This window comes from Electrona antarctica (assembly GCF_951216825.1).
Source record: "Electrona antarctica genome assembly, chromosome: 12".
Taxonomy (NCBI): domain Eukaryota; kingdom Metazoa; phylum Chordata; class Actinopteri; order Myctophiformes; family Myctophidae; genus Electrona; species Electrona antarctica.
In genome coordinates, this window is record NC_136793.1 from 43,070,267 (window position 1) to 43,090,130 (window position 19,864).

The 19,864-nt window shown below is 44.2% G+C and overlaps 1 protein-coding gene across 1 annotated transcript; it reads left to right on the forward strand.

Annotated features, from left to right (window-relative positions):
• Nucleotides 1-547: 547 nt before the first annotated feature.
• On the forward strand, nucleotides 548-14,371 carry angptl2b (angiopoietin-like 2b). The gene is made up of 5 exons (XM_079515412.1): nucleotides 548-1,029; nucleotides 6,802-7,730; nucleotides 10,794-10,987; nucleotides 12,019-12,289; nucleotides 12,820-14,371. Exons 2-5 carry the CDS (start codon nucleotides 6,827-6,829, stop codon nucleotides 13,017-13,019), a joined length of 1,569 nt encoding a protein of 522 aa, XP_079371538.1. The 5' UTR covers nucleotides 548-1,029; nucleotides 6,802-6,826; the 3' UTR covers nucleotides 13,020-14,371.
• Nucleotides 14,372-19,864: the final 5,493 nt, after the last annotated feature.

Consider the following 19,864-nt stretch of genomic DNA (forward strand, 5'->3'; position numbering starts at 1 on the left):
CCCAGCCAGAAATAGTGGCAGTGGAAAACCAGTGGACAGTGGGGGCAGGGGCTTGGAAATTTGAGTAGTGTGTGTGTGTGTGTGTGTGTGTGTGTGTGTGTGTGTGTGTGTGTGTGTGTGTGTGTGTGTGTGTGTGTGTGTGTGTGTGTGTGTGTGTGTGTGTGTGTGTGTGTGTGTGTGTGTGTGTGTGTGTGTGTGTGTGTGTGTGAGTGAGAGAGGCTTATGTCTCATGCTTGTGGATCTCTTTTGTGCCAAGGGGAGGAGGGGAGGAGAAGGAGCCCCTGTTGCTTTAAATAAGATTTAGTTGTTTTCTCCAACTGGTCAAACAGGGGTTAAAACAGAAGAAAACAGGGGGAGGACCTCAACTCAATTTATCTACCCACCGCGGAAACATTGTGCCAGTGGATTGTTCATCACTTTACAAAAGCTCTGTGAGAGAGAGAGAGAGAGAGAGAGAGAGAGAGAGAGAGAGAGAGAGAGAGAGAGAGAGAGAGAGAGAGAGAGAGAGAGAGAGAGAGAGAGAGAGAGAGAGAGAGAGCAGAGAGAGAGAGCAGAGAGAGACTGCCTCTTGAGCCATGAGGCAGAAGTGATGGATACAGCCCTCAGAGAGTGACAATCTACTCACAATACACCCTGGACTCTCTATAACTCAGGAAATTATGCTTCTATAAATCTTGTCAAGTTGTCCAATTCATTTGCAAAGTGGATCTTTTCTTTTTCTTTTTTACATCCTGCTCCATGTTTACCAGTCTTTTCAGCAAGTTGAACTTCTCTGCTGATCTAATGAAGGTGTTTTAATATTAAGGAAAAAAAGGAAAAAAAGACATCTTCTCCACTGGCGGAATGGACTCAGGTGACAAAGAGTGAGTAGCGTGCACAGTGCGGGCAAAGTGCGGGCAAGGGGGACGCAGGACAACAGCAGCACACCAGCTTTCACATTTGTGATGACTTTCTACCAGGGGGAACTTCAATCAGCTCTGCCAAGGCAAGGCAACTGAAGGAGCCTAATCAACAGTCTACAATTATCTGGTAAGCAATAGGTGGCTATTGACATTCCCTTTTGCTGTATTGGTGACTTGTGAAAGTTTGAAGTGTGGATGAACTTTCAAAAAAGAAAATGTTACTATGGAGAAATATATGGTATAAATAACCAAATGAAATATTTAAGGTATTAATGGTAATGTATAAATGCAATTCTGTAATTATTTCAAAATGCCGTTTGGCCTTTCCAAATGGGACTTTGTCTCATCTTAATTAAGATTAACCAGTCATGAACTAACTTGATTTACACATGGCAAAGGGCAATTCAACAGTTTTGCCACTTCAACCAGGTGGTTGACTCTAATGGAGACAAAGTAGAGAGGGGTCATTTCAACACAGGAAGATGCTGGGAGAGTACGCTCTCCGGGGCAAGTGGCCATTAACTTGTGATAAACTATCAGCTTGTCACAAAACATGGGCATGGCACAATAAAAAAGATTGCACAGCACAAAACAACAGGGCTGGGAATTTTAACGAGAACTGTAGGCTACAAGCTGTATATTTTAGGTTTTGCACAATCAAAATCTTTAAATTCATGTGGTAACACGAAACAATTGTCTCTGTAAACAAGGGATTACTGTGAAACCGTTTTCTTCGTTAACAGAAAACCACAGTCCCCTCTGAGTACAAAGAGAAATGGTTTTTAAGAATGGCTGTGTCGGTGGCTTCAGGATGTGCCCCTGGGCTCTAAGGACAGGCAAGCAGCTTGTTGAATCCCTGCTTTGTTTCTGTGGCCAGAGTGCTGTTTGGATAAGGGGGCTTTGAGGTAGAACGCTGGAGCTTATCGAAACAGTTCCTGAGACCCCCTGCCTCACGGTCTGACTGAGATCACAGGTGGGGGCACGCAACAACACAGAGAAAGAATGATGCATGGAAACAAAACTGGAAATTTGGAAGTAAATCACTCCTGTTCCATGGAGAGCCAAAACAAACGCTATCCTGCACCGTCTAATCAAGCAGGTACAGGTTATAATCACGTTTCAAATGTCATGTTTCGGGGCTTACAAGGATTACATGCTTGAGGAAAGAATGAGGTCACCCTCAAGGTAATGCAATATCACAGATTACCACGAGCAAATTGAATCTGACTCTGATCCAACACATATTGGGTGTCGTACGAGGGGCTCTGCCAGTTCTCTGCATAGTCGGTGCTAATTTGAACATGCGGCACAAAGCCGCCCGCAAAGCGCCCGTTCATTTCAGCCACTGACAAATGAGGCGTTAAGCGAGACGTGTTGTGAGCCCCTAGTCATCAGATGATGATGATGTGATTACGGTGCCGTCGCTCAGTAAGCGGGGCGATGGTGCTGAATCGGGTCAGGGTAGATCTGACTCGTAGAGCAATACAGTAGTACTAGGTACATGATGGAAGTGAGTCTCTCTTTGTTTGCCACCACCATTGACTCTGCATGTGAGTTGTGGCAGCTCACTCTAATGAGGTGGCTAGAATGTGAGGAATGCCATGCTCACGCTGAAATGAGAGGGGCTGGGGGTGAGACGCATCGGCTAGACTGAGCGGGACTGCTTTCCTTCTAATTACCGTGTGCCCGGTATGAGCAAAAAGCAGCACAGCAGCACGATGCTGTTCAGAGACACGCCGGCCTACACACACTTGCCTGTTGCGGGTGATTTGGAGTATAATTCGTTAAATGCATGGAGGATTCGTTGAATGCATACATGTAAGATATTTCAATGTGTTAATACTTTTCATTGTTTGAAATGCATTTTCTTAAATGGATATATGTTGATTCTGATGACATCACCGTCCACAGGCAAATCAGTTTGCCTGTGGACCACTTTTTGAGGCTAATTATACAGAAAACCCCAGAACACAGAAAGTCTACTGAATGTTCAAAGTTCAGGGTTTTTTTGGTGCAGTTGAGGTCAGAAAACAGCCCCAAAAATGATGTCACCAGACCTTTAACAAAAGCAATAAAAACATATATTCTAAGACCTGCCAATAAAACAGTGAATGGGAAAGTTGTCAGTGTCCTCTCCTCAGGTATTGAGCGTGACTGTGACAGGTATATGGTGCTGTGTGAAGAGTCCTCTGGCCAGGTATATGGTGCTGTGTGAAGAGTCCTCTGGCCAGGTATATGGTGCTGTGTGAAGAGTCCTCTGGCCAGGTATATGGTGCTGTGTGAAGAGTCCTCTGGCCAGGTATATGGTGCTGTGTGAAGAGTCCTCTGGCCAGGTATATGGTGCTGTGTGAAGAGTCCTCTGGCCAGGTATATGGTGCTGTGTGAAGAGTCCTCTGGCCGTGACTTACAGTATATGTGTCACTTCTCAACACCAGTTAATCATCAGGAGCTATTGGTCAGTCAATGGCAGCTTGTTACAGCGATGTGATGTTTTGATAATAATGAGCCATGGTGGTGGTGGCAGCGGGAGTGGAAATTGGGAGTGGACTCACTCACTGTTGTTCCCCTCGGGGCGGGCAGCCTGTGGATGGGTTCATGACACGCTGTCTCCTGTGAGACAGAGGGACCTCTCTTTGGTGATTATGAGCACATCATTATTAACATAAAAAACTGAAACGATATGCACCGCGCGCACGCGCTCGCACACGCACACGCACACGCACACACACACACACACACACACACACACACACACACACACACACACACACACACACACACACACACACAATACTTTATTAACAGTTTGAGGTGCAGAGGTTGGTTTACAATGATTGTTAAAAGGATAACACAAAAGTCCCTAGGGGCTTGTTTCCATGGTGGTCCACGCATGCACGCACGCACACAAACTTCACCGCACGCACACTTCACCGCACGCACGCACACTTCACTGCACGCACGTGTGGCGCACACTTCACCGCACGCACACACACTTCACCGCACGCACGCACACTTCACTGCACGCACGTGTGGCGCACACTTCACCGCACGCACACACACTTCACTGCACGCACTCACACTTCACCGCACGCACACACACCTCACCGCACGCACGCACGCACGCACGCACGCACGCACACACACTTCACCGCACGCACGCACACACACGTCACTGCACACATACACCCTTCACCGCACGCACGCACACACGCACGCCTCACCGCACGCACACACACTTCACCTCACACACAGTCGCACACACACACCAGACTTCACCACAAGCTGTAGAAGATTTCCCCTTAGCTTTGAGGTGTATAGGAAGGAACCTACTGTATGGAAGGAGCCTCTGGGCTGACCACGTCCAGCATGGGACTCCTCCATGGCAGCAGCATCTAGCGCACAGCAGGCTGCGTGTCTCAGACACAGATCTCATATTCCAGGGAGAAAAACCACAGCAGCCGCTGGCCAAATACAGCCATCAGCACTTGAGATGAGACGTGAGCTAGGTAGGCTATTATTAGTGACTTCTGTAGACTTTGATCTATATGGTCACATCATTCCTGAGCACAGTAAGACAATCTGCCATTTCATTCCACGCTCCATCATATTGACAACTGAGGATCTGTGCTGTGGTAAAACATAATGGTATTACATTCTCAACATGTGCTGAGGTGATGTCATGCTTCTTCAGCAGCATTAGTGCTACGAAAGATACTGCATTGACAGAGGACCGCTTCTAAGTAAAGTCTTCACATAATGTTTAAAAACAGGTGCCTCTGTGGGAAACAACTGGCAAATGCGGGTGCCTTTTTCAGTGAAATCGATACCGCAGTAGTAATCTGTATGTGGGTAACTGTTCTGATGAAGGTCTGATGTGTTCAGACAGATCTTTGCTCAGATAGACCAACAGTAAACTCTGACTGGGTGGGTGCGAGGGTTTCATTTCTAAGTAAGCCGTTGCAGTAACAAAATGTGTTTACACATTCTATTCTAGATGGATATAGCGAACCGGGTCAAAGGCTTGAAGGGTCATATTCTTGGAGAGCTCCGCATTTCTCTTCTCCATGTATCCAACCTAATGTGCTGGCCATGCGCCCAGAGAGTAACCAGACAAAAACACAGCTCCCTCCTGCTTTTTGAATGGTCAGTTATCTTTCTCATACAGTATAGGGGGCAAGTGGAGCACAAGTGAGATCGACAACCGCTCCTTCCAACACTGCCCAATATAATGTGCCATTCTACGCAATGCTTTCTGATCGGAAAAGCTCCTTCTGGCTGAGGGGAGGTGTTGCACAGGACTCTGTAATCCAATATGCAGCAGCTTTCAATTAAAGAAGCCCCAGGGGCTTGAGGGGCTTGTTATCCTTACACAGGAGTCACATTCTCCTTTGCACTCAGTGGCATCCCCCTATGCTTCTAATAACAGCACATCAACCTTCAAAATGCTGGCCCCCGCTTGTTTTTCTAATAAAAATGCCTGCACTTTGGATTCAGGGTACAAACAGCCCAGTACCTCATTTCAACGCGTTCCTGAGGAAAATTACGAGTTGTACCTTGAAGGTGCGGATGGAGACAGTACTCTTAGAGTTGTCTAAACACGGTCATATCTCAGATGTTGGCAGTGAAAACAAACAGAGCCAGATAAGGTTTGGGTTGTATAACACTCCCATTAGGCTGCTTAGTTTGCACGCCAGGTGGTAAAGTTGCGAAAGGTTCATTCCCTTACAGGCCTCAACTCTGCTTGGAACGGCAGAGCGCAAAAAGAGACACAGGGGAATATTTTATTATTACCGCTTGCCTCGTCAATACAAACTCATCTGCCTCTTTTGGTAAAGGTTGTGGTTCAGGTCTGATGCAACAAGATCAATATTTAAAACAGATCCACGAATAGCATCATCTGAGTGTCTCACATTTTCCATAAGCAAAGGCGTCCAGGCCCGTGGAGAGAAGATAGGAGTGTTTTCATGTGTGTCAAGGCCTCGCAGTGGCAGTCACCCAAGGTGAACCAGAGCCAGGACGCCTAACTAAAGCTAAACACTCTCCCTTGACAGCAATGTAGCAAAAGCAGCCACTGAAGAGATCAGCACATCATTAGGAAGGATTAGTAGCTTTCAAACAGTCCCTACTAAACACATTTGATAGAACAGAAAGAGAATTTACCCAAACCATCGGTGAAAGCCAAATGTCCACTGTCCACAATAAATTAGACAAAGTGTCTTATCGGAATACTTTTGTGTCATTTTATTATTTCAGTAATTATACATACCCTGACCCAGTACTGTTATGACCACACCGAGGGTCTCCTAAATTCACAACACACCATGTATCATCAATTACATGTTTAATTTATAAATTGCATATTTACATATTTATATAACTCTGTGGCTTATATATTACATAATTCAAAGGTACAGCATCCATTGGTGCACTCAGCAGGGGACGTGTATACAGTTTCATTCCAGCTCTAATCCTTTCTGGTGGCCTATATTTTGTGAAATCTCTAATGACCTGCAGCCTTCCCCTGGTTGGGATATGTAATGAATAGGGCTTCCCTGGGCAGTTTGAACTCCCTGAGCTGTGTGCCTGCCTGCTTCTGTCGAGTAATAGACACTACGAACAGGGCATCCTGAGGGACAGCCTGTTTCTGGTCTCAATCAGACAGGCTGTAAAGAACTCCATTGATGCTCTAGCTGGCAGACAGCAAGGAAGCAAGGAAATGGTTCCATGAGGCTTGCACTGGAAGCCCATGTCCCAGCAGGTCTGCTTAACATGCACTTTCTCTAGGTGCCAACTGCAAGTCATTAATGACTCTACTGTATGTGGTCAATCTCAACAAGATGTGGTGGTACGCTCTTTTAACACATATATTTTTCTTGTCCCTATTCCATCCCTGTCTCAGGCGTCGGTGAGTTTTACCCAAGCTGATGGCGCTCCCTTCAGTGATTCTGCTGGGCCTGCTTCTAACATATGGACTGGTCTCTGGGGTCGAGCAGTCTCAGACGGACCCCACAAAGGACCAGGCCGGTGGTCAGGAGAAGTTCCAGGAGTTCGAGAGCAGCGACGATGGCCTGGAGAGAGAGTTTCTATATGCGGGAAGGACCAAGCGTGCTCCACCTGAAATGCCACAGGACAAGTGTTCCTACACCTTTATCGTGCCCCAGCAAAAAGTAACCGGGGCAATCTGCGTCAACTCCAAGGAGCCCGAGGGCCAGCTGGAGAACCGGGTCAACAAGCAGGAGCTCGAGCTGCTTAACGTGGAGCTGCAGAAGCAGAAGAGACAGATCGAGACATTGCAGCAGCTGGTGGAGGTGGACGGAGGTATCGTGAACGAGGTGAAGCTGCTGAGGAAGGAGAGCCGCAACATGAACTCCCGGGTCACCCAGCTGTACATGCAGCTGCTGCATGAGATCATCAGGAAGAGGGACAATGCCCTGGAGCTGGCTCAGATGGAGAACAGGATCCTCAACCAAACCTCTGAGATGCAGCAGCTGACCAGTCGATACAAAGACCTGGAGCACAAGTACCAGCACCTGGCCACCCTGGCCACCAACCAGTCTGCCCTCATCGCTCTGCTGGAGGAGCAGTGTCAGAGCCGGCCCGCTCCCCGTCCCGCCCCCGTTCCCCAGCCCAGGCCGCGGCCGCAGCCCCCTCCGATATCGCCGCCACTTAACAGACCCTACCAGCCTCCCGTCATGCCGCGCATCAACAACCGAGATCACATCACCAACGAGATCCAGAGCGACCAGAAGTCTATACCGCCGGCCCTTCCCACCATGCCCACAATTCCCGGTGCGACGCACGGCCCCTCCAGCACCAACAAGCCGTCTGGTGAGTGAGTCTTCCAGTGTCACATACAGTATGAAAAGGGTCCTTTCTTCACTAACAATGGGAATTTGTTGTAAAAGTTCCACTTATGTGGAAAAAGCAGAACTGGTCATTTCCGATGAAATCTCAACCAACCAACAAACAGCAAACAAACAGTGGCTGAAAACAAGTGTGTGCGTGTGTGTGTGTGTGTGTGTGTGTGTGTGTGTGTGTGTGTGTGTGTGTCAGGTTCGGCTCCAGGATGAAATGACTGAGGGTGCAGTTGAAAATGGCGAGGGGGCACACATCATTTTATACTGTATGTACATGAAACTTAAACTGAGGGGACAGAATTTGCAATTGAGGGTGCATGGCCCCCTCTGCACCCCATGGTGCCGGGCCTGGTGCGTGCGTGCGTGCGTGCGTGCGTGCGTGCGTGCGTGCGTGCGTGCGTGCGTCTGTGGATAAGTGGGTAGATTTCTATATGTGTACGTCCCCACTGGAACGCCTTATCATTAATCACAAGACAACACCAAGTGTCCATTCTTCACACCATTGTCAGCTTAAATAATAATTCCCACGCATTCCTCAACAAAAGGGCTCTCAGGCAGAACAGAGATGCTGTTGTCTAGACGCCTTTGAGATGCATATAATCTAAAAAGCCTTGATAGAAACCACAATTCAAAGCATAGTGAAAGGGCAAACACATCGTGTGTGTCTCTATGGCTAGTTGAAGCCAAGCCCATGGGTTTCCCAAGTATGCTATTCGAAAGGAGAGATTTTAAATCAACCCTAAATGGTGTTTTTACGTTATAAATTTCTAAAGAATACGCTTTTTATTATTTGCTGCCCTCGTTTGTTTTTCAGAAGGCCTTCCTTTGGTCTCACGTCGAAGGGAAAGAGAGGGCAAACTAACAAAAATAAATCCCATAGCACTACTTTTAAGTGTTTTCCATTGACATTTCGTCCTACCACTTGCTGTTCTCACTGCTGCATGTGAACAGTGCCCTTTGTTTGTAATGTGTGAAGGGACGTAAGCAATTTCCTGCCAACGACCGTGCAACTTACACCCCAAAAGTGACTTAAACATGAAGGGAAAAAAGTCCTTTACAATTAGGAAAGGAGAGAGAGAGGAGGAGGAGGAGGTGTGAATGAGTGAGAGAGATGGGAGTGCACTAGACAGGGGAGAAAGCGAAAGGGAGGGGGTGAAGTATGGACAGATAGAGATAGAGTCAGTGTGATGTCATTTGTTCCAGTTTCACCACAGGCAAGAATCAGTCAGATGTTCCACCAAAGCTGCAGACTTTATCAGGCAGAACACAGCAGGGCGGCACTGGCTTGTGTCTGTTCTGTTTCTAACACAGAGAGATGGATACCTTCCAGAAAACCTTAAGACAAAATAAACATGAACTGTTTGCCATTTCATCCCTAGTTTCTGAGCAGTAAATAGGTTCAGAATCAGTGATCTGTGCCTTTTCATGTCATTGTATACAGTATATGACAGTAGTAGGAATTGTTCATCCTTGTCTTTCAAATGCTACTTTTATCAATGGCCTTCCTTTCTTCCTTTCTTTCACGCCCACCCGCACGCGCACACGCACACACAAATATTATTTTTGTATTCGTAAAAAATAAATGTGTGCGTAAAAAAGATTTGTGCGTAAAACAAAATGTGTATCCGTAAAAAAGAAATGTGTGCGTAAAAACAACAACACATACAACACACTCCTTTCGCACTCCAGCTCTCTCTTTTTCTTTTTCCATGTCTCACGCACACACAAACTTTAGATGCAACCACCGTCCCTACATCTCCATGTGAACCTTAATATGTGTGTCCATTGTATTTGAGCACTTTGTAAACGGGCCAGTTGGCAAACCGAACAGGTGTGAAATCTCAGAGAGGTTAAACACTTTTACAAAATTCACAGCCAATTGGAGCAGGGGAGCCAGTGGCCCCATTAGAGCATTTTTTCCCATATCAGCCGACTTGGGATCTTTAACAGTAGGAAAGAAATGGCACACAGGCAGAATGCCAACCGCTCTCACTGATACGGTATGGTTTGGAGGAGAAAACTGAGCCCAACTGAACATGTGCAGAATCTAACACAAACCTCAATAAATCTTACCCAGCATAACAATGTTAAACACAATACTTCTTAGACTATGGCTGTGGTCAGTGTTTCCATTCAGATCCGTTTTCCCCAGTTTAAGTCATAAAACAGATGCAAATGGAGTCAAGAGGTCAAACACAACTGAGTCATTTTTCTTTTCTTCAAGCTTAAGGGTGATTTATACTTAGTTGTATGCCGGTGTCGCACCGAAAATAGCAGAGCACAATGCGTACTGCCACGGCGACGCATTGCGAGGTTGTTAATCGTCTCTTTTCGGTGTGTGTGACAAGGAGTGCAACCCAATATAAATCAGACATTAGACTGCCATTACACTACACTTTTCCGTTCACAATGTGACCTCCAAATGCTACCACACACTGGTGATGTAAGGCAAGGACTTTTCAAGCATTTTCTTAAACGAATCAAATCCCAGAAGTCCACTCTATAACACAATGACGTAAGGCCCATAAGAAGTCTGACCACTGAACAGTGTACTCCCGCTGAAAATATTCAGTTTCAAGTAAGTCTAACATGCCTAAGTCAAACAAATGACTTGATCAAAACAGCGATCAAAACAAATGGCATGTTTTATTTGAGTACGAGCCCAGTTCAGTGAAACAACAGCCATACATCCCTCACTGAGGAGAAATCACCTGGTGATCTATTGCTTGTGCTACTGTTTCATCACTGAGTCACGACTCGCCTTGCCCACATGCCAGTGTTGCTTTTGGCCGCACAGCCCGCAACCATTTCCCTTGTGAGAGCAACAGCCAAAGTCAATTCCACCCTTAAACTGGGAGCATTCCCTGCAGAAAAAATGTGATTCCCTGTGTGTGAATAACAACTCGGTCTGTGTAGCGATTTCTCCATGTCCCCATCTTAACTCTTGTGATATTCTGTGATGGTGTGAGGGGGTCATGAATTTAAGTGAATTGAATTGTTTCCCCAATTCTAATGCACCTATTGTGCTTCACAGGTCCATTTAAGGACTGTCTGCAGGCACTGGATGATGGTCATACAGCCAGCGGCATGTACCTGGTGAAGCCAGAGAATGCCAACCGGCTCATGCAGGTCTGGTGCGACCAGAGGCACGACCCAGGCGGCTGGACTGTGATTCAGAGGAGGCTAGACGGCTCCGTCAATTTCTTCAGGAACTGGGAGACGTACAAGGTGTGTAGACCCGGCGCCAAATCAAAGACCTCATAGTTTGAACGAGGATTTGTGAGGCGCACGTGTGTTGTTTTGACTCTAACCAGATGTGAGTGAATCATGAGTTGGTAATTGCCGAGGATTTGAGAGTGCCTGATTTGTTACCTGCTAAGGCTCTGCTCCAGTCAATCACTGGCCTCATGACTCATAACATCCAACACCGTCAGTGAAATTAGTTCATGCGCGACAAGCGCTCATGAGAAAAATATGTCAGAGACAGCCTGCCATTTTAGAAACAAATCTATCAATAGTTGATTTGACACTCATGAAAAATGTTACTTTTGGAGCATGCGTGGCACAGAAATGACTTGTCATAGCGACAGAACTCCAAACAAGCAGGTCTGTCTGTGGCCAGTGGCCAGCGTTAAAGAGTGAGGAGAGACTGTTACCAGCTGGAAGGGTAATTATTCATTGTGGGCGCTTGAACAAGGTGAAGCAGTTCAATGAGGTATAATAGATTTCAAGCTAACAATTTACACAGGCTCTGATTAAATCCTTGACAAGGTCAATAGAACGGATCTTTCCAGGACCTTAACATTAAACCCTAAACCACAAGGGATACCGAATAACATTTGTTCTCTCGCAGAGGGCCTTCACATGATTCAAAGCATGTGCCGAGTAATGGATGCCATATACCAACACATAAGCAGAGCTATGTCAGAAACACTATAGCAGGATAAACTGTGTTACAGTATTTCTGATCCCTCTAACTAAACACACTGCAGGCAACAGTTCTTTCAATAACAGGATAATAGTGGAAACCTGGGCACACAATGCTCACCATAAACCAGACACATGGTCCATTTGCTAAGATATTCCCTGATAATAACCAACACCATAAAATAACTAAATCTACAATTACCTCCCACACATGGAGGCACTACTCTGAATTACCCCCACAACACCAACAGTTTCCAAGCCATTAAAGAAGAACTCTAAAAACATGAGTCCGTTTTGCTGACAGCGTTGTCTCTCATCTCTTCCCCTCACAGCAAGGTTTTGGCAATATTGATGGTGAATACTGGCTGGGCCTGGAGAATATCTACTGGCTGACCAACCAGGCAAACTACAAGCTACTGGTCACACTGGAGGACTGGTCCGGCAGGAAGGTGTTTGCGGAGTACGCCAGCTTCAGGGTGGAGGCCGAAACTGACTTCTACAAGCTGAAGGTGGGCCGTTACCACGGCAATGCTGGAGACTCCCTCACCTGGCATAACGGCAAACAGTTCACAACTTTGGACAGAGACCATGACGTGTACACAGGTGGGAGTTATGAATGATGACGACTACACATATTTTCTCAATAAACCCTTTTCACGGCTGACAGTTTGATGGGTAAACACAGCTGAAGGTAATAAGATTATGTTTCATTTAGGTGTTGCTGCGTGCGAGCATAGGCCGTTACGTTCCTGTTGTTGACGTCATGCTGGCACACTGAAACACCTAAATAAAACATGAAGTTGTTTACCTGTGAAAATGGTCCACTATGTGAATTCGGACAGTTTTAACAATGAATAAGACATGTATGCCAGGAAAACATATCATAGATAAATCAAGCAAAACAAGCACAATCAACCTCTGTATTGTGATATTTTACCTCTTATTGTGATGTACAGTATTATGATTCCAAGGGCAGTGTGTGTCTGTCTGTACTGTATGAATACCTATGTTTTTAACTACTTAAGCCCTACTTAGCAAGCTCATTGAGTAGCGAGACAATGCGTTGTGATCTTGTAGATCTGCTATTTTTGAAGACTATTAATGAAAGTGGTTACTTGTTTGCCTCTTCTCAGGTAACTGCGCCCACTACCAGAAGGGAGGTTGGTGGTACAATTCCTGCGCCCATTCTAACCTGAATGGAGTTTGGTACAGAGGAGGACACTACCGCAGCCGCTACCAGGATGGAGTCTACTGGGCCGAGTTCAGAGGCGGCGCCTACTCTCTGAAGAAAGTAGTCATGATGATCCGTCCAAACCCAAATACCTTCCACTAGGCATAAGAAAAAACACTTATATGCCGATGTCACTACTCGAGATCCTTTTTCGTAGTGCCTAAAGTCCATTCTGTTTCATGGAGTGGCACCTTTAAAAAAGCCAGTTCACAAAGAGGAAGAGGAGATGTTGAAAGTGCAATATCAAAGCGTCATGCTGAACTATTCGTGAACTGAACTCTGGTACTGTACCTCCCCAAAGCCCCTACAAATATGTGCAGTGGGCCTTACTTTTATGCTTTTTTATGCTATACTCAATATAGCAATGTGCCAATTGCTCAGGAGACGTGTCCGGTACACTGCCTTTGATCCAGTGCTAACCTGGAGTTTGGGATGAGAAACCTGCTATGTTGACTTGATATGGCCAGTGTTTCCTCTTGATTTTCGCATAAGAGATAAGACCTTGAACATCATTAACGGTTTCGGTAATTCAGCAGAGTAGAAATCATTCAGTATATTGTAGCATAACACAGTAATTGTTTTTTTTATAACGCAATAACATGCAGATGAAGATGACACAGGAAACAGTATCCAGTGGCTAGCTTTTAATTTCATTTAAAGTAAATTGCGGGTGTTTAACTTATGCAAGGGATAATCAGCGAGGTGCCATGCAGTTATTGAAGAATAATGCATGGTGTGGAGCAGTGGTTCTCAAAGTGGTTCTCAGGGTTCCTTGAGGGGGTTCCAAATGGACCCTTACGGGTCTGTAACTCTGAGAGTGTACAAATGGAACCAATTTGTACACCCTCAGAATTACAGGGGTCTTTGAAATTAAATGTTTTGAGAACCATTGGTGTGGAGGCTCGTAATCTTGCTGAGGTTAGTATGTTTATTTTTTAATTGCCACATGGCTCAGAGTTGACTGTCCCACTCATACCATGGCCACTGACCTACAATTACAATATAGAGTAGTGTTTATTCATATTTTGGGGAAATTCACAATATAAATAGAAACTCTGCATTGGCACCATACTCATCAACATTGGAATAGACGTTACCATAGTAACAAATAGTTGCTAAACTCGCTATAGAAACAACCTGGACATGAGCACCAGGTAAGTCAATCTGCCGACGTGCACGCACACACCCCGTATGTTTTATGTTCCCCAAACAGGTTACCGGTAAACGTTATGTTGAATCCAATGCTTTTTTTCAGCTTAATTAACTGTTCAAACAGATGAGGCCGCTACAGCAAAGCTGTGCGGTTTATTAGATTGCACACCCTCCGGCCAGTCAGAATCGATTATTATCTGTGGCCATGGTATAAAGAAACAATAACAATATTCCTGAAGTGTGAGGCCGGTGTTGATAATCAGGTGAGTGTTCTTCATGGCACTATCATATAACATAAACTATAGTAAAATACGCACATCACTTCATGGAGGTACTGGGTTCAAAAAGTAACATAGGAAAAGAGAGGAAGCCGCACACTCATATGCTCCGAAGGATACGTTTATTGACGACGTTTCGAGCCAAGACCAGATGAAGAGCCTTGGCTCGAAACGTCGTCAATAAACGTATCCTTCGGAGCATATGAGTGTGCGGCTTACTATCATATAACATAAAATACAGTAAGGTTACATAAAGCACTGTTATTTTCCCTTACCTGGTATAACAACATTTGATTTTTTTTTCTCATAATCTCATTACTTTCAACAACTGATTACTGACAGATCGTTCTACGTTATTATTTGGACAAGCAAAAGATCCAAGAATACTCGATGATTAATCAACCACAAAACCTTTATAAAACTGCAGTATCTTCACAGTCATGTCTTAAATGGGCTTTTTACATAATTTGTTGTTTTAACAGGTAGGCCTATTCATTTGCTTGTATGAATCAAGCAGTGTATGTACTGTATAAATATATTGGTTTGTTGATGTCAATAGGTCCAACACGTTGTGTCTGTACATAAAAGATATTTGTAATATAATGTAACAAAATCTATCATGTATCACAATTATGTTGCAATAAAATATGTACAGCTCATGTCTTTCTTCTATTGTGTCATGATAATCAGATTTCATGCTCAATACCGTTACATTGTGTTAACATCCATAATGCTAACACAACTACAGCAGACGAGAGAACACAGCTGAGGAATTACTAACCTAACCTTTAACCTAACTCAGCATCTAGAAACATTCCTTCCAGTAATAAAAAAAAAAAGGCATTTGGAATTTTTTTTAGCACACCACATAAAGTTTTACAATCCACTCAAATCATTTGGTGTGAATGTGCTATGTCATTTCTCCTGACAATACCCAGCCTCTTCCGACTTTAAAATGAGTGTGTTCACATGCGTACAGTACACGACAATCGTCACAATCCAACTTGCAGTCTATACATGACTGATTACTTAGTATTTTCTTTGACAGAAATTAAATTCATGTCATGCCATGGGCTAACGTAGCATTCTCCTCCAATGCGCGGAACCCAGCGAATTACTGTAGCATCACAAGTGGTCTGTATAATATTGATGTGCTACTGAGGCTGTAATTCAGGCAAAGCACAGAGGGGCTGTTTGCTGTCGAGGCCTCCCAAAGCAAGCCAGGGCTCCATGGGATCTGTGGGGATTAGGGTGATTATCAAAGACATTGTCATCTCCGCTAACGGTGCCTCTGTGGACACTGTATCTACAAGAAAGGAGAGACAGAGTCTGTGATCTATCGTATGTCAACCACAGGAGGAGTCAGTGGAGCAGTGAAATAAAATGAAAAATAAAATGTGACAGGCTGTAAAACCTCACACACGAATTAGTCCCTTTTGCTCACAGCCGACAACCTTTATTGCGCCTCGTGACAGTGAGATTTCCAAAGGCTGCTGGAAAATGTAGCAAGAAAGGAGAGCGAGGCAAACACCCGAGCAGTACCAGTGCACTGACTACTAGATAGACTAGTATAGGTGACATAAAGGAGAGGACACATTTGTTGGATCTATTATTGTGTGCATTCAGTGTACTAGTTAATTAGTTAGGTCCCATCTGTGTTTTGTTGTGTACTGAACCTTACAGTGAGAAATTCCCTGACGCCATCTGAAGAGTCCCGATAAAGTACAATCCACCCAGTGGGGAGTTGAAGCAGGTTAAATCCCTACGAATTATTTGCGGATCTGTCTCTGAATTGAAGTTTTGATGTGTCTTAGATAGATGACCCTGAGTTCTCACTTAAGAGACTGTGATTGTTAACATTTCCTGCTGAGTACTGTCAGTATATAAAAGCACGTCCTCCCAATGAAACCAAACTTTACACGTTAGTGTTCTACTTTGCCAGAGTTAAGATGGATAGTATACTAGAGTGACAGTAGCCAAGACACTGGTCCCACTACATTCAGCTGCTGACAAACATTGGCTTCTAGAACTGGCACACAATTCAAAAGCTACAGAGGCATTCTCTCCCAAGATAAAGAGGCGTTGGATTGGACAGAGGAAGACATTCATCTCCAGGCCTGTCACTATACTGTCAACTGACTTTTTGCTGAAGATGAATGGAGTTAAAACGCAGCAATTGTACACAAAATCATTGAATCAACTCTGATATGTACAAATTTGTGCAACAGTAATTACATGCTGAAATTCCACGGGGCAACTACGCATGTAATCTTTTAATCAATCAAAGGCACAAGATTTATGTGTGAGAGTGTAAAAGTCAGCACAGTGTTGTTTTCTGCATGACATTCTAAGTTTAACAGTAGGATGGTGGTGGTGCTTCATGGTCTCCATAAACAGAGAACCGTCTCTTTGGATGTGGTGTCTGTCTGAGGAGGACTCACCACGATGGAAAACCTTCAGCGAGGTTGGCCCATGCAGCCCCCACTCTTTCACCAATGTGCTCACTCAGCATCTAGAGAACCACATTTCCTGAACCTTCAAACCTGAACCTTCAAAACGGACTCACATTGTTGTTTCACATCTGTATAAGTGTGCACTTTTACTTTTAGTGGAATCATTTTTCACTTCTTCTTTTTCTTTTTCCTAAATCCCCCAGCTCCTACTTCTGGAGATATTTCATTTTGTCATATGAGTGGCAGTCAATTTAGTCCTAAGTACTGCACAGTGTTACAGTGAAACATACAGTATTCATTCAGGTTTTACCATGCTCAGCTTAACTAATGCTAACTTTGTTACTTTGAACTAAAGTAGCCATTCCCAAACGTTATTAATGTAATAACTGATACAAAGTTTTGCTGCCTGCACATGTCTCCAGAAAAGGTATTGTACTGTGTCTTTTCAAGAGTAAAAAATCACACCTGTGTAAAGTGAGTGGTGCAACTCCGTGTGGGGGTCACCAGGGGTCCCCGGAAGTTACAGACCCACAGGACCACGGCCAGGGTGCCGGCCCGGTTCCGGCGAGCCGCCCCACGTCCGAAACGGTAGAGAAATGAGAGTTACCATGTGGGGGTCTCCGGGGGTCCCCGGGGAGTCCCCGGAACATCCAGACCCCTAGGAACCATGTGGGGGTCCCTCTACTGTAACCTCTACTGTACAGTAACTGTACTGTACTGGCACACCCGAAATCATCATATATACACAGTTAATATGTGCGTGTGTGTGTGTTAGGTTGCGCACAGGTGGTGAAAAACAAACGTGCTATTTTCGTGCTCATACCCAGGCACCCAGCAAAGCACCCAGCCAGGCACCCAGCCAGCCACATACATAGCTCCGTAAGGGAGTGGTTGCACCACTCAAAAATATATTACTGTAAAAGTGATTTAATATGCACCGTATAAAAATATTTTTTTCAGCTGTGATTACTTATTAACTTTAATTTTAACTTTAAGTTTGAGAAGTTTAGGTTTTGATAACGTTTAAGTTAATTCACAAAATAATAATATGATGTCTGAATATGGAATAGCATAACCATGAATGGTTATTGAGTATTGGGGACACTTTCGTGAGACACTTCTGGTATGCCCCTATATCCCTGTTTGAATAACATTCCACTTAAGGAATTGTGGTTATGATTTATTTGAGTCAAGTATTTCTGCACTGTTTCCATTTTTCAATGAACACAGCTTCATGCGGTCGGGATAGGTTAATAGCTCTAACATCAAACACTATAACGATCCTTTGACAGGGAGCTGAAAATATTTTTTCCACTGTGTGCATTTCAAATTTTCCAGTAGCTTTGCCTCAAGGCCACAGAGAAAGAGCTCTGTTCATGCATGCTCAGTATCTTCACTTATGAATTAAGAGAAAAGGAGTACAGTACAATTATGAAAAAAGTAGCATTAGCATTGTCAATTTACCTTTACTGTTAAACCTTATATACTTAGTTGAACTGGGCCCCCTAGGGCTCTATAATAATTTAATAACGCTAGGTCCAATACTTTTCCCTCTACAACAAAGCTTGTGGCCAAAAATAGCTGATCTACAAGCTCAATGCGAGCGTACATAGACAATTTCTGACAAATGTTGGACCCAGGTTCAATAACCATCACCATCCTATTTTGGGCATGTCATTTTAAGTGAAAATCTTTGAAGCTCTTCGACAAATCAAGATTTATTTTTAAAAAGTTTGTCATTTTTTTTAAAAGACTTTGAAAAGTGGTTAAACCTCATACGGTATATTATTGTGTGTTGAGAGTAAGACACGAGTCACCAAAAACGCATTTGATTCCAACAGTTATTAGTAAAAGCGTGTGCAAATGAAGCATCACCATCCATCTTCCTGTCTTCTCCCCTTTCTCTGTATCCATTCATTCTCGTCCAGTGTGAGGGCTCCATCTTTCTGTCATTATTAACCACTGTGACTCATACTGTCAAACTGGCTGTGATAAAGGGGTCGTGTTATCTGGATCATCTCTTCGTCTCTGTCATCACGTCACTACGTAATAGAGCTTTCCACTGCGGCGGCATGTGACAGAATAGAGACCACTGCCTAAAGCCGTTGTCACACTCCAAGTCAGCAGAAAACGCAGTTCTGAACAGAATGGAAGAACTAATAGTTAGACGCTATAAAAATGCCATGCCGTAAAATGCTAACCAACATCTTTTTTTACCGATCATTATTCAAACCATTCTCGATGACTGTTGCTAAATTATTATCACACAGATGGAAGTTATTAGACAAATGCCAAAAAAAGAAACAGATTATAATGTGGTGAAGGTTTTCTCTAAGAGAATAGTGTCATCATTGTTTATTACTGACACAGACGAAGAATATATGTGGGACAATTTCGTTTTCCAAAGACTCAGCATTTGAACTGTGTATGAACTGATTTCAAGCCGTGGAGATGTGCAGATCTGCTTATAGCTTTACAGTCTGGGCTAAGCAAAGAGCCCTGACGCCATGGCCACTGTTTCAAGTGCTTCCAACCAATGTCTGTGGTTTCTCTGCAGGGAGCTGACAGGAAACCTGTCATAATGGAAAGATTCCTTATCTATGCAAAGAGAATAAAACAGAGCACTATAGAATAATAGAATTTGACAGAACAGAGTGCTATAAAATAGAACGCTTGAAAATGGAATAGAACAGAAGATCACAATTTACGATTTAGGCATTTAGCAGATGCTCGTGTCGTGACATCCAATGTGCAAGGTTGGATTGGTTGGAAGTGTCTGGTTGAACCCTAGTCAACTAACAACTGGGTATGTCAAATCAAGTCAATTTTATTTGTATAGGCCATTTCATGCAGGTGTAAACTCAATGTGCTTCACATTAAACCCCTTAAACCCTATGGCTTACACTTCATTGACCAGTGTCCCACGGTTCAGAACTTGGCCCCTGGCAGACGCAGCAATAGACTGCAAAAGATCTTCTTCACCAGGACAATCAAGACACCTGAACAAGCTAACCAAATTAAAGCTTCAGAAGAAACACTTCCCCCCAAAATCAAATCCCGAAAG